We start from the raw sequence: 14,371 nt of genomic DNA, 5'->3' as shown, positions 1-14,371 counted from the left end.
TAGGGTTGAACAACATCATATTATTCTATAGGGTTAGGGTGGTTAGGGTGAGGGTGGTTAGGGTGAGGGTGGTTAGGGTTGAACAACATCATATTATTCTATAGGGTTAGGGTGGTTAGGGTGAGGGTGGTTAGGGTGAGGGTGGTTAGGGTTGAACAACATCATATTATTCTATAGGGTTAGGGTGGTGAGGGTGGTGAGGGTGGTTAGGGTGAGGGTAGTTAGGGTGGTTAGGGTGAGGGTGGTTAGGGTGAGGGTAGTTAGGGTGGTTAGGGTGAGGGTGGTTAGGGTGAGGGTGGTTAGGGTGGTTAGGGTGAGGGTGGTTAGGGTGAGGGTGGTTAGGGTGGTTAGGGTGAGGGTGGTTAGGGTGAGGGTAGTTAGGGTGGTTAGGGTGAGGGTGGTTAGGGTGAGGGTGAGGGTGGTTAGGGTGAGGGTGGTTAGGGTGGTTAGGGTGAGGGTAGTTAGGGTGGTTAGGGTGAGGGTAGTTAGTGGTGGTTAGGGTGGTTAGGGTGAGGGTAGTTAGGGTGGTTAGGGTGGTTAGGGTGAGGGTAGTTAGGGTGGTTAGGGTGGTTAGGGTGGTTAGGGTGAGGGTAGTTAGGGTGGTTAGGGTGGTTAGGGTGGTTAGGGTGAGGGTAGTTAGGGTGGTTAGGGTGGTTAGGGTGGTTAGGGTGAGGGTAGTTAGGGTAGTTAGGGTGGATAGGGTGGTTAGGGTGAGGGTGGTTAGGTTGGGGTAGAGTTAGGTTAACCCTAACCCATATGCTGTGTTTACTGTGAATGGGGTAGAGTTAGGTTAACCCTAACCCATATGCTGTGTTTACTGTGAATGGGGTAGAGTTAGGTTAATCCTAACCCATATGCTGTGTTTACTGTGAATGGGGTAGAGTTAGGTTAACCCTAACCCATATGCTGTGTTTACTGTGAATGGGGTAGAGTTAGGTTAATCCTAACCCATATGCCGTGTTTACTGTGAATGGGGTAGAGTTAGGTTAACCCTAACCCATATGCTGTGTTTACTGTGAATGGGGTAGAGTTAGGTTAACCCTAACCCATATGCTGTGTTTACTGTGAATGGGGTAGAGTTAGGTTAACCCTAACCCATATGCCGTGTTTACTGTGAATGGGGTAGAGTAGGGTTAACCCTAACCCATATGCTGTGTTTACTGTGAATGGGGTAGAGTTAGGTTAACCCTAACCCATATGCTGTGTTTACTGTGAATGGGGTAGAGTTAGGTTAACCCTAACACATATGCTGTGTTTACTGTGAATGGGGTAGAGTTAGGTTAACCCTAACCCATATGCTGTGTTTACTGTGAATGAGGTAGAGTAGGGTTAACCCTAACACATATGCTGTGTTTTACTGTGAATGGGGTAGAGTTAGGTTAACCCTAACCCATATGCTGTGTTTACTGTGAATGGGGTAGAGTTAGGTTAACCCTAACACATATGCTGTGTTTACTGTGAATGGGGTAGAGTTAGGTTAACCCTAACCCATATGCTGTGTTTACTGTGAATGAGGTAGAGTAGGGTTAACCCTAACACATATGCTGTGTTTTACTGTGAATGGGGTAGAGTTAGGTTAACCCTAACCCATATGCTGTGTTCACTGTGAATGGGGTAGAGTTAGGTTAACCCTAACCCATATGCTGTGTCAGGAATTTCAATTTCAATCACACTATAACGCAGATCTTCTGCGACACGGTTTGAATCGAGCGCTGTCCCTAGGTAGTTCTGCGACACGGTTTGAATCGAGCGCTGTCCCTAGGTAGTTCTGCGACACGGTTTGAATCGAGCGCTGTCCCTAGGTAGTTCTGCGACACGGTTTGAATCGAGCGCTGTCCCTAGGTAGTTCTGCGACACGGTTTGAATCGAGCGCTGTCCCTAGGTAGTTCTGCGACACGGTTTGAATCGAGCGCTGTCCCTAGGTAGTTCTGCGACACGGTTTGAATCGAGCGCTGTCCCTAGGTAGTTCTGCGACACGGTTTGAATCGAGCGCTGTCCCTAGGTAGTTCTGCGACACGGTTTGAATCGAGCGCTGTCCCTAGGTAGTTCTGCGACACGGTTTGAATCGAGCGCTGTCCCTAGGTAGTTCTGCGACACGGTTTGAATCGAGCGCTGTCCCTAGGTAGTTGTTAAATGTTGTCCCTGGGCAGGAAGATTCAAACAGAGAGCAGCTGTTGTATTCTATAGTTTAACCTAAGGAACTTGGTTGAGGTATGAGGTTAGGGGTCAGAGGTCAGAGGTTCCTCACCTCTCCACTGTCCTCCTGGATGAAGTAACTGTCAGGGAGGCACTCATCGTTGTTCTGGACCTGCAGGGAGTTGTTGTAGGCTACACACACCATCACACACACACACACACACACACACACACACACACACACACACACACACACACACACACACACACACACACACACACACACACACACACACACACACACACACACACACACGTGTTTTCCATTAGTGTCGGCTAATCACTCATTTTCAGCAGGTTACCTTTCCCACGTCATATTACCTCTTACTACTTCTCATTTAAAAGTTTCAATTAAATGAATTTACCTTCATGGTAGAGTGGCCGAACAGAAGCCACTCCTCAATAATAGACACATTACAGCCCGCTTGGAGTTGTGCTAACCCTAAACCTAAAGGACTCCCAGAACATGAGAAACAAGATTTTCGGGTATGATGAAACCAGTTGTCAATTTGTTGAGGTAATCTGAAGAGATTTCACCCCGTGCTTCCTGAAGCACCTCCCACAAATTGGATTGGCTTGATGGGCACTTCTGACGTACCGTACGGTCAAGCTGCTCCCACAACAGCTCAATAGGGTTGAGATCCGGTGACTGTGCTGGACACTCCATTATAGACAGAATACCAGCTGACTGCTTCTTCCCTAAATAGTTGTTGCATAGTTTGGAGCTGTGCTTTGGGTCATTGTCCTGTTGTAGGAGGAAATTGGCTCCAATTAAGCGCTGTCCACAGGTATGGTATGGTGTTGCAAAATGGAGTGATAGCCTTCCTTCTTTAAGATCCCTTTCACCCTGTACAAATCTTCCACTTTACCACCACCAAAGCACCCCCAGACCACCACATTGCCTCCACCATGCTTGACAGATGGCATCAACCACCAAAGCCCCCCCAGACCATCACATTGCCTCCACCATGCTTGACAGATGGCATCAACCACCAAAGCCCCCCCAGACCATCACATTGCCTCCACCATGCTTGACAGATGGCATCAACCACCAAAGCACCCCCAGACCATCACATTGCCTCCACCATGCTTCACAGATGGCGTCAACCACTAAAGCCCCCCCAGACCATCACATTGCCTCCACCATGCTTGACAGATGGCATCAACCACCAAAGCACCCCCAGACCATCACATTGCCTCCACCATGCTTCACAGATGGCGTCAACCACCAAAGCACCCCAGACCACCACATTGCCTCCACCATGCTTCACAGATGGTTCACTCCTCCAGCATCTTTTCATTTTTTCTGCGTCTCACGAATGTTCTTCTTTGTGATCCGAACACCTCAAACTTAGATGTGTCTGTCCATAACACTTCTTTCCAATCTCCCTCTGTCCAGGGTCTGTGTTCTTTTGCCCGTCTTAATCTTTTATTTTTATTGGCCAGTCTGAGATATGGCTTTTTCTTTGCAACTCTGCCTAGAAGGCCAGCATCCCGGAGTCGCCTCTTCACTGTTAACGTTGAGACTGGTGTTTTGTGGCTACTATTTAATGAAGCTGCCAGTTGAGGACTTGTGAGGAGTCTGTTTCTCAAACTAGACACTCTAATGTACTTGTCCTCTTGCTCAGTTGTGCACCGGGGCCTCCCACTCCTCTTTCTATTCTGGTTAGGGCCAGTTTGTGCTGTTCTGTGGAGGGAGTAGTACACAGCGTTGTACCAGATCTTCAGTTTCTTGGCAATTTCTCACATGGAATAGCCTTCATTTCTCAGAACAAGAATAGACTGACGAGATTCAGAAGAAAGATCTTTGTTTCTGGCTATTTTGAGCCTGTAATCGAACCCACAAATGCTGATGCTCCAGATACTCAACTAGTCTAAAGAAGGACAGTTTTATTGCTTCTTTAATCAGAACAACAGTTTTCAGTTGTGCTAACATAATTGCAAAAGGGTTTTCTAATGATCAATTAGCCTTTTAAAATGATAAACTTGGATTAGCTAACACAACGTGCCATTGGAACACAGGAGTGATGGTTGCTGATAATGGGCCTCTGTAAGCCAATGTAGATATTCCACAAAAGAATCTGCCGTTTCCAGCATCAAAAGTAATTTACAACATTAACAATGTCTACACTGTATTTCTTTTTTTTTTATTTTATTCTTTTTTTTAAATAGATTTGATCCCCTTTTCTCCCCAATTTTCGTGGTATCCAATTGTTAGTAATTACTATCTTGTCTCATCGCTACAACTCCCGTACGGGCTCGGGAGAGACGAAGGTCGAAAGCCATGCGTCCTCCGAAGCACAACCCAACCAAGCCGCACTGCTTCTTAACACAGCGCGCCTCCAACCCGGAAGCCAGCCGCACCAATGTGTCGGAGGAAACACCGTGTACCTGGCCCCCTTGGTTAGCGCGCACTGCGCCCGGCCCGCCACAGGAGTCGCTGGAGCGCGATGAGACAAGGATATCCCTACCGGCCAAACCCTCCCTAACCCGGACGACGCTAGCCCAATTGTGCGTCGCCCCACGGACCTCCCGGTCGCGGCCGGCTGCGACAGAGCCTGGGCGCGAACCCAGAGACTCTGGTGGCGCAGCTAGCACTGCAGTGCCCTAGACCACTGCGCCACCCGGGAGGCCCTTACACTGTATTTCTGATCAATTTGATGTTATTTTAATGTACAAAATCTTAGCTTTTCTTTCAAAAACAAGGACATTTCTAAGTGACCCCAAACTTTTGAACGGTAGTGTAGATGTTTTGACCATGGCAGATTACAATATAAGGTAACGCCAAGTAATTCAGGACCAGTTTATTGCTGGCCACCCATTCCAAAACAGACTGCAACTCTTTGTTAAAGGTTTCAGTGACTTCATTAGCTGTGGTTGCTGATGTGTATCTGGTTGAATCATCAGCATACATGGACACACATGCTTTGTTTAATGCCAGTGGCAGGTCATTGGTAAAAAATAGAAAAGAGTAGAGGGCCCAGAGAGCTGCCTTGTGGTACACCACACTTTACATGTTTGACATTAGAGAAGCTTCCATTAAAGAAAACCCTTTCAGTTCTATTAGATAGAGAGCTCTGAATCCACAATATGGCAGAGGGTGAAAAGCCATAACACATACGTTTTCAGGTTATGGTCAATAATATCAAAGGCTGCACTGCAATCTAACAGTTCAGCTCCCAATCTTCTTATTATCAATTTCTTTCAACCAATCATCAGTCATTTGTGTCAGTGCAGTACACGTTGAGTGCCCTTCTCTATAAGCATGCTGAACGTCTGTTGTTCATTTGTTTACAGAGAAAAAGCATTGTATTTGGTCAAACATTATTTTCCCAACAGTTTGCTAAGAGTCGGCAGCAAGCTGATAGGTCTGCTGTTAGAACCAGTAAAGGCCACTTTACCACTCTTGGGTAGAGGAATGACTTTGGCTTCCCTCCAGGCCTGAGGACAAAGACTTTCCTCTAGGCTCAGATTAAAGATCTAACAGATAGGAGTGGCTATAGAGTCAGCTACCATCCTCAGTAGCTTTCCATCAATACCAGGAAGATGAAAAGGCTTTCCCAAAAACCTTCTTAATGAAATGTTAACTACAATGTAGCCTATGCTTAACTGTCAGAATGATATCCTGATTATCTTCATCAATCCAGAGGGTATTTGTTTTGCAAACTCTACCGTCACGTGTGCTACAAAAACACAGCTAAACAACAGCCTGTTGCTAGGTGATCACAGCTAAACAACAGCCTGTTTCTAGGTGATCACAGCTAAACAATAGTCTGTTGCTAGGTGATCACAGCTAAACAACAACCTCTTGCTAGGTGATCACAGCTAAACAACAGCCTGTTGCTAGGTGATCACAGCTAAACAACAGCCTGTTGCTAGGTGATCACAGCTAAAGAACAGCCTGTTGCTAGGTGAACACAGCTAAACAACAGCCTGTTGCTAGGTGATCACAGCTAAACAACAGCCTGTTGCTAGGTGATCACAGCTGAATAACATACTGTTGCTAGGTGATCACAGCTAAACAACAGCCTGTTGCTAGGTGATCACAGCTGAACAACAGCCCGTTGCTAGGTGATCACAGCTAAACAACAGCCTGTTGCTAGGTGATCACAGCTAAACAACAGTCTGTTGCTAGGTGATCACAGCTAAACAACAGTCTGTTGCTAGGTGATCACAGCTAAACAACAGTCTGTTGCTAGGTGATCACAGCTAAACAACAGGCTGTTGCTAGGTGATCACAGCTGAACAACAGCCTGTTGCTAGGTGATCACAGCTAAACAACAGCCTGTTGCTAGGTGATCACAGCTGAACAACAGCCTCTTGCTAGGTGATCACAGCTCAACAACAGCCTGTTGCTAGGTGATCACAGCTAAACAACAGCCTGTTGCTAGGTGATCACAGCTCAACAACAGCCTGTTGCTAGGTGATCACTGGAATTAAAGGATAACTAAAGACCCAAAGATCTAAAATGTCTCCGGTGTTTCCCAGACCTCACAGTCTCCTGATGTGTAACGGCATTCTACGTCGTCCTCCTCCTCAGACGAGGAGAGGAGAGAGGGATCAGATGACCAATGTGCAGCGAGGTATGTAGACATGAATGAATTTATTAGACACGACGAACACTGAACCGAACTATACTTGAATATTTACAAAATAACAAACAAACAACGTAGACTGACCTGAACATGCAAACTACATATAACGAAGCACGCATGAACAGGAACGAACGAACGAACGAGACAGTCCCGTGTGGTGCAATAAACACAGACACAGCGACAACCACCCACAACAAACCATGTGACCCCACCTACCTTAATATGGTTCTCAATCAGAGGAGATGACAACCACCTGCCTCTAATTGAGAACCATATCAGGTACCCATTAACCAACATAGAAACACATAACATAGAAATGCCCACCCAAACTCACGCCCTGACCAACTAACACATACAAAACAACAGAAAACAGGTCAGGAACGTGACATAATGTGGTTTAAGCATTGTTGTCAATATCCAATTGTGTTGTTTTTCTATCAAAAATATGTGATTTTGAGAGCGAAAACCTGTGAATAAACAGGAGAAAATGGAAACCTGGAAAAACTAATCGGAGAAAACAGATTTTTGGGGGAAACAACTAAACAGAATCAGAAAAACATGAAATGTGTTTTCTCGGGCCCTACCTCATGATACTTTAGTATTAATTTAAAATGTAAAATCTGAACACTGAATTCATACATTTGCAGTCATATACATTGTAAAGTCGTGTCTTTCTACACAATACCACAACACATTTTTCCATAAAGTTAAAATGAACATTAGAAAAACTAAAACCGCTGGACCCACGTCTTACATTCGAGGAAGTTGTTCAGGGTCTGGGCGTAGATGTCAAAGCTCTCTGTGTCCTTGGTGTTGTAGAGGATCTCCATGGCCTCGCCTCGTGGACGGATCATCATACCTACAGTACAGCACAGAGGGTCAGAGGTCAGGGTGGGTCTGTACCTGGGGTAACGAGGCGGTCCTGGTAGGTGTGTTTGTACCTGGGGTAACGAGGTGACCCTGGTAGGTGTGTGTCTGTACCTGGGGTAATGAGGTGATCCTGGTAGGTGTGTCTGTACCTGGGGTAACGAGGTGATCCTGGTAGGTGTGTGTCTGTACCTGGGGTAATGAGGTGATCCTGGTAGGTGTGTCTGTACCTGGGGTAACGAGGCGGTCCTGGTAGGTGTGTCTGTACCTAAGGTAACGAGGCAGTCCTGGTAGGTGTGTCTGTACCTGGGGTAACGAGGCAGTCCTGGTAGGTGTGTGTGTACCTGGGGTAACGAGGTGATCATGGTAGGTATGTGTCTGTACCTGGGGTAACGAGGTGATCCTGGTAGGTGTGTGTCTGTACCTGGGGTAACGAGGTGATCCTGGTAGGTGTGTGTCTATACCTGGGGGTAATGTGGTGATCCTGGTAGGCGTGTGTCTGTACCTGGGGTAACGAGGTGATCCTGGTAGGTGTGTCTGTACCTGGGGTAATGAGGTGATCCTGGTAGGTGTGTGTCTGTACCTGGGGTAATGAGGTGATCCTGGTAGGTGTGTCTGTACCTGGGGTAACGAGGCAATCCTGGTAGGTGTGTCTGTACCTGGGGTAACGAGGCGGTCCTGGTAGGTGTGTGTCTGTACCTGGGGTAACGAGGTGATCCTGGTAGGTGTGTGTCTGTACCTGGGGTAACGAGGTGATCCTGGTAGGTGTGTGTCTGTACCTGGGGTAACGAGGTGATCCTGGTAGGTGTGTGTCTGTACCTGGGGTAACGAGGTGATCCTGGTAGGTGTGTGTCTGTACCTGGGGTAACGAGGTGATCCTGGTAGGTGTGTGTCTGTACCTGGGGTAACGAGGTGATCCTGGTAGGTGTGTGTCTGTACCTGGGGTAACGAGGCGGTCCTGGTAGGTGTGTGTCTGTACCTGGGGTAACGAGGTGACCCTGGTAGGTGTGTCTGTACCTGGGGTAACGAGGTGATCCTGGTAGGTGTGCGTCTGTACCTGGGGTAATGAGGTGATCCTGGTAGGTGTGTGTGTACCTGGGGTAATGAGGTGACCCTGGTAGGTGTGTCTGTACCTGGGGTAACGAGGTGATCCTGGTAGGGTGTGTGTACCTGGGGTAATGAGGTGACCCTGGTAGGTGTGTCTGTACCTGGGGTAACGAGGTGATCCTGGTAGGTGTGTTTGTACCTGGGGTAACGAGGTGATCCTGGTAGGTGTGTGTCTGTACCTGGGGTAACGAGGTGATCCTGGTAGGTGTGTGTCTGTACCTGGGGTAACGAGGTGATCTTGGTAGGTGTGTGTCTGTACCTGGGGTAATGAGGTGATCCTGGTAGGTGTGTCTGTACCTGGGGTAACGAGGCGGTCCTGGTAGGTGTGTCTGTACCTAAGGTAACGAGGCAGTCCTGGTAGGTGTGTCTGTACCTGGGGTAACGAGGCAGTCCTGGTAGGTGTGTGTGTACCTGGGGTAACGAGGTGATCATGGTAGGTATGTGTCTGTACCTGGGGTAACGAGGTGATCCTGGTAGGTGTGTGTCTGTACCTGGGGTAACGAGGTGATCCTGGTAGGTGTGTGTCTATACCTGGGGGTAATGTGGTGATCCTGGTAGGCGTGTGTCTGTACCTGGGGTAACGAGGTGATCCTGGTAGGTGTGTCTGTACCTGGGGTAATGAGGTGATCCTGGTAGGTGTGTGTCTGTACCTGGGGTAATGAGGTGATCCTGGTAGGTGTGTGTCTGTACCTGGGGTAACGAGGTGATCCTGGTAGGTGTGTCTGTACCTGGGGTAACGAGGCGGTCCTGGTAGGTGTGTGTCTGTACCTGGGGTAACGAGGTGATCCTGGTAGGTGTGTGTCTGTACCTGGGGTAACGAGGTGATCCTGGTAGGTGTGTGTCTGTACCTGGGGTAACGAGGTGATCCTGGTAGGTGTGTGTCTGTACCTGGGGTAACGAGGTGATCCTGGTAGGTGTGTGTCTGTACCTGGGGTAACGAGGTGATCCTGGTAGGTGTGTGTCTGTACCTGGGGTAACGAGGTGATCCTGGTAGGTGTGTGTCTGTACCTGGGGTAACGAGGCGGTCCTGGTAGGTGTGTGTCTGTACCTGGGGTAACGAGGTGACCCTGGTAGGTGTGTCTGTACCTGGGGTAACGAGGTGATCCTGGTAGGTGTGCGTCTGTACCTGGGGTAATGAGGTGATCCTGGTAGGTGTGTGTGTACCTGGGGTAATGAGGTGACCCTGGTAGGTGTGTCTGTACCTGGGGTAACGAGGTGATCCTGGTAGGTGTGTGTACCTGGGGTAATGAGGTGACCCTGGTAGGTGTGTCTGTACCTGGGGTAACGAGGTGATCCTGGTAGGTGTGTTTGTACCTGGGGTAACGAGGTGATCCTGGTAGGTGTGTGTCTGTACCTGGGGTAACGAGGTGATCCTGGTAGGTGTGTGTCTGTACCTGGGGTAACGAGGTGATCTTGGTAGGTGTGTGTCTGTACCTGGGGTAATGAGGTGATCCTGGTAGGTGTGTCTGTACCTGGGGTAACGAGGCGGTCCTGGTAGGTGTGTCTGTACCTAAGGTAACGAGGCAGTCCTGGTAGGTGTGTCTGTACCTGGGGTAACGAGGCAGTCCTGGTAGGTGTGTGTGTACCTGGGGTAACGAGGTGATCATGGTAGGTATGTGTCTGTACCTGGGGTAACGAGGTGATCCTGGTAGGTGTGTGTCTGTACCTGGGGTAACGAGGTGATCCTGGTAGGTGTGTGTCTATACCTGGGGGTAATGTGGTGATCCTGGTAGGCGTGTGTCTGTACCTGGGGTAACGAGGTGATCCTGGTAGGTGTGTCTGTACCTGGGGTAATGAGGTGATCCTGGTAGGTGTGTGTCTGTACCTGGGGTAATGAGGTGATCCTGGTAGGTGTGTGTCTGTACCTGGGGTAACGAGGTGATCCTGGTAGGTGTGTCTGTACCTGGGGTAACGAGGCGGTCCTGGTAGGTGTGTGTCTGTACCTGGGGTAACGAGGTGATCCTGGTAGGTGTGTGTCTGTACCTGGGGTAACGAGGTGATCCTGGTAGGTGTGTGTCTGTACCTGGGGTAACGAGGTGATCCTGGTAGGTGTGTGTCTGTACCTGGGGTAACGAGGTGATCCTGGTAGGTGTGTGTCTGTACCTGGGGTAACGAGGTGATCCTGGTAGGTGTGTGTCTGTACCTGGGGTAACGAGGTGATCCTGGTAGGTGTGTGTCTGTACCTGGGGTAACGAGGTGATCCTGGTAGGTGTGTGTCTGTACCTGGGGTAACGAGGCGGTCCTGGTAGGTGTGTGTCTGTACCTGGGGTAACGAGGTGACCCTGGTAGGTGTGTCTGTACCTGGGGTAACGAGGTGATCCTGGTAGGTGTGCGTCTGTACCTGGGGTAATGAGGTGATCCTGGTAGGTGTGTGTGTACCTGGGGTAATGAGGTGACCCTGGTAGGTGTGTCTGTACCTGGGGTAACGAGGTGATCCTGGTAGGTGTGTGTACCTGGGGTAATGAGGTGACCCTGGTAGGTGTGTCTGTACCTGGGGTAACGAGGTGATCCTGGTAGGTGTGTTTGTACCTGGGGTAACGAGGTGATCCTGGTAGGTGTGTGTCTGTACCTGGGGTAACGAGGTGATCCTGGTAGGTGTGTGTCTGTACCTGGGGTAACGAGGTGATCTTGGTAGGTGTGTGTCTGTACCTGGGGTAATGAGGTGATCCTGGTAGGTGTGTCTGTACCTGGGGTAACGAGGCGGTCCTGGTAGGTGTGTCTGTACCTGGGGTAACGAGGCAGTCCTGGTAGGTGTGTGTGTACCTGGGGTAACGAGGTGATCATGGTAGGTATGTGTCTGTACCTGGGGTAACGAGGTGATCCTGGTAGGTGTGTGTCTGTACCTGGGGTAACGAGGTGATCCTGGTAGGTGTGTGTCTATACCTGGGGGTAATGTGGTGATCCTGGTAGGTGTGTGTCTGTACCTGGGGTAACGAGGTGATCCTGGTAGGTGTGTCTGTACCTGGGGTAATGAGGTGATCCTGGTAGGTGTGTGTCTGTACCTGGGGTAATGAGGTGATCCTGGTAGGTGTGTGTCTGTACCTGGGGTAACGAGGTGATCCTGGTAGGTGTGTCTGTACCTGGGGTAACGAGGCGGTCCTGGTAGGTGTGTGTCTGTACCTGGGGTAACGAGGTGATCCTGGTAGGTGTGTGTCTGTACCTGGGGTAACGAGGTGATCCTGGTAGGTGTGTGTCTGTACCTGGGGTAACGAGGTGATCCTGGTAGGTGTGTGTCTGTACCTGGGGTAACGAGGTGATCCTGGTAGGTGTGTGTCTGTACCTGGGGTAACGAGGTGATCCTGGTAGGTGTGTGTCTGTACCTGGGGTAACGAGGTGATCCTGGTAGGTGTGTGTCTGTACCTGGGGTAACGAGGCGGTCCTGGTAGGTGTGTGTCTGTACCTGGGGTAACGAGGTGACCCTGGTAGGTGTGTCTGTACCTGGGGTAACGAGGTGATCCTGGTAGGTGTGCGTCTGTACCTGGGGTAATGAGGTGATCCTGGTAGGTGTGTGTGTACCTGGGGTAATGAGGTGACCCTGGTAGGTGTGTCTGTACCTGGGGTAACGAGGTGATCCTGGTAGGTGTGTGTGTACCTGGGGTAATGAGGTGACCCTGGTAGGTGTGTCTGTACCTGGGGTAACGAGGTGATCCTGGTAGGTGTGTTTGTACCTGGGGTAACGAGGTGATCCTGGTAGGTGTGTGTCTGTACCTGGGGTAACGAGGTGATCCTGGTAGGTGTGTGTCTGTACCTGGGGTAACGAGGTGATCTTGGTAGGTGTGTGTGTTTGTACCTGGGGTAACGAGGTGATCCTGGTAGGTGTGTCTGTACCTGGAGTAACGAGGTGATCCTGGTAGGTGTGTCTGTACCTGGGGTAACGAGGTGATCCTGGTAGGTGTGTTTGTACCTGGGGTAACGAGGTGATCCTAGTAGGTGTGTGTTTGTACCTGCGGTAACGAGGTGATCCTGGTAGGTGTTTGTCTGTACCTGGGGTAACGAGGCGGTCCTGGTAGGTGTGTGTACCTGGGGTAACGAGGCGGTCCTGGTAGGTGTGTGTCTGTACCTGGGGTAACGAGGCGGTCCTGGTAGGTGTGTGTGTACCTGGGGTAACGAGGCGGTCCTGGTAGGTGTGTGTGTACCTGGGGTAACGAGGTGATCCTGGTAGGTGTGTGTCTGTACCTGGGGTAACGAGGTGATCCTGGTAGGTGTGTCTGTACCTGGGGTAACGAGGCGGTCCTGGTAGGTGGGTTTATAGTCGTCCAGTGTTAGCAGCATCACGTACATGGTCAGGACGAACATTCCACCAAGGAATATATAGAACACCAGGTAGAACAGCAGGATCAGACCTGGAACACACATAAACACACACCACCAGCTGAAACAGAGCAGTACCTTCTCTATACAGCTAGCCTGTTTGGGATAGGGGGCAGCATTTTCACTTTTGGATGAAAAGCGTACCCAGAGTAAACTGCCTCCTACTCAGTCCCAGATGCTAATATATGCATATTATTATTAGTATTTGATAGAAAACACTTTGAAGTTTCTAAAACTGTTTGAATGATGTCTGTGAGTATAACAGAACTCATATGGCAGGCGAAAACCTGAGAAAAATCCAACCAGGAAGTGGGAAATCTGAGGGTTGTAGTTTTTGAAAGCTTGGCTTATCGAATACAGTGTCTATGGGGTCATTGTGCACTTCCTAAGGCTTCCACTAGATGTCAACCGTCTTTAGAAACTTGTTTGAGGCTTCTACTGTAAAGGAGGGGCTCATAAGTGCTCTTTGAGTGAGTGGTCTGGCAGAGTGCCACAAACTCTGACACTCGTTCACGTGAGTGGTAGCTCTCGTTCCATGGCTTTTCTACAGACAAAGGAATTCTCCGGTTGTAACATTATTGAAGATTTATGTTAAAAACATCCTAAAGATTGATTCTATACATCGTTTGAAATGTTTCTACGACCTGTAACGGAACTTTTTGGACTTTGTCTGGACGTAGTGCTCGCGCCTCATGAAGATGGATTACTGGGCTGAACGCGCTAACAACTAGTGGCTATTTGGACATAAATTATGAACTTTATCGAACAAATCAAACATTTATTGTGGAACTGGGATTCCTGGGAGTGCATTCTGATGAAGATCATCAAAGGTAAGTGAATATTTATAATGCTATTTCTGACTTCTGTTGACTCCAACATGGCGGATATTTCTTTGGCTGATTTTGTCGTCTGAGCGCCGTACTCAGATTATTTCATGGTTTGCTTTTTCCGAAAAGTTAAAAAAAAATCTGGCACAGTGGTTGCATTAAGGAGACGTCTTTAATTCTGTGAATGCATAACAGTTGTATCTTTTATCAATGTTTATTACGAGTATTCCTGTGAATTGATGTGGCTCTCTGCAAATTCACGGGATGTTTTGGAACAAAACATTACTGAACGTAACGCGCAAATGTAAACTGAGATTTTTGAAAATAAATATGCACTTTATCGAACAAAACATACATGTATTGTGTAACATGAAGTCCTATGAGTGTCATCTGATGAAGATCATCAAAGGTTAGTGATTCATTTTATCTCTATTTCTGCTTTTTGTGACTCCTATCTTTGGCTGGAAA

General features: G+C 48.8%; 1 protein-coding gene across 2 annotated transcripts in view; it reads right to left on the bottom strand.

Moving 5' to 3' along the window:
- Positions 1-14,371, bottom strand: part of atp1b2a (ATPase Na+/K+ transporting subunit beta 2a) — a 39,991-nt gene that overhangs the window by 13,233 nt on the left and 12,387 nt on the right. For both annotated transcript variants that reach the window (XR_011672249.1, XM_071379369.1), the window contains exons 2-4: positions 12,980-13,108; positions 7,546-7,650; positions 2,249-2,328 (exon numbers count right to left, since the gene is read on the bottom strand). Coding sequence is in view for 1 of the 2 variants with exons in the window: in XM_071379369.1 (XP_071235470.1) it covers positions 2,249-2,328; positions 7,546-7,650; positions 12,980-13,108 (314 nt within the window). In the remaining variant the exon portion in view is untranslated. The remainder of the gene's footprint in view (positions 1-2,248; positions 2,329-7,545; positions 7,651-12,979; positions 13,109-14,371) is intronic.

The sequence above is a fragment of the Salvelinus alpinus genome, chromosome 31, assembly GCF_045679555.1.
Source record: "Salvelinus alpinus chromosome 31, SLU_Salpinus.1, whole genome shotgun sequence".
In the NCBI taxonomy this organism is placed as follows: domain Eukaryota; kingdom Metazoa; phylum Chordata; class Actinopteri; order Salmoniformes; family Salmonidae; genus Salvelinus; species Salvelinus alpinus.
This window is presented reverse-complemented; position numbering and strand designations above follow the sequence as displayed.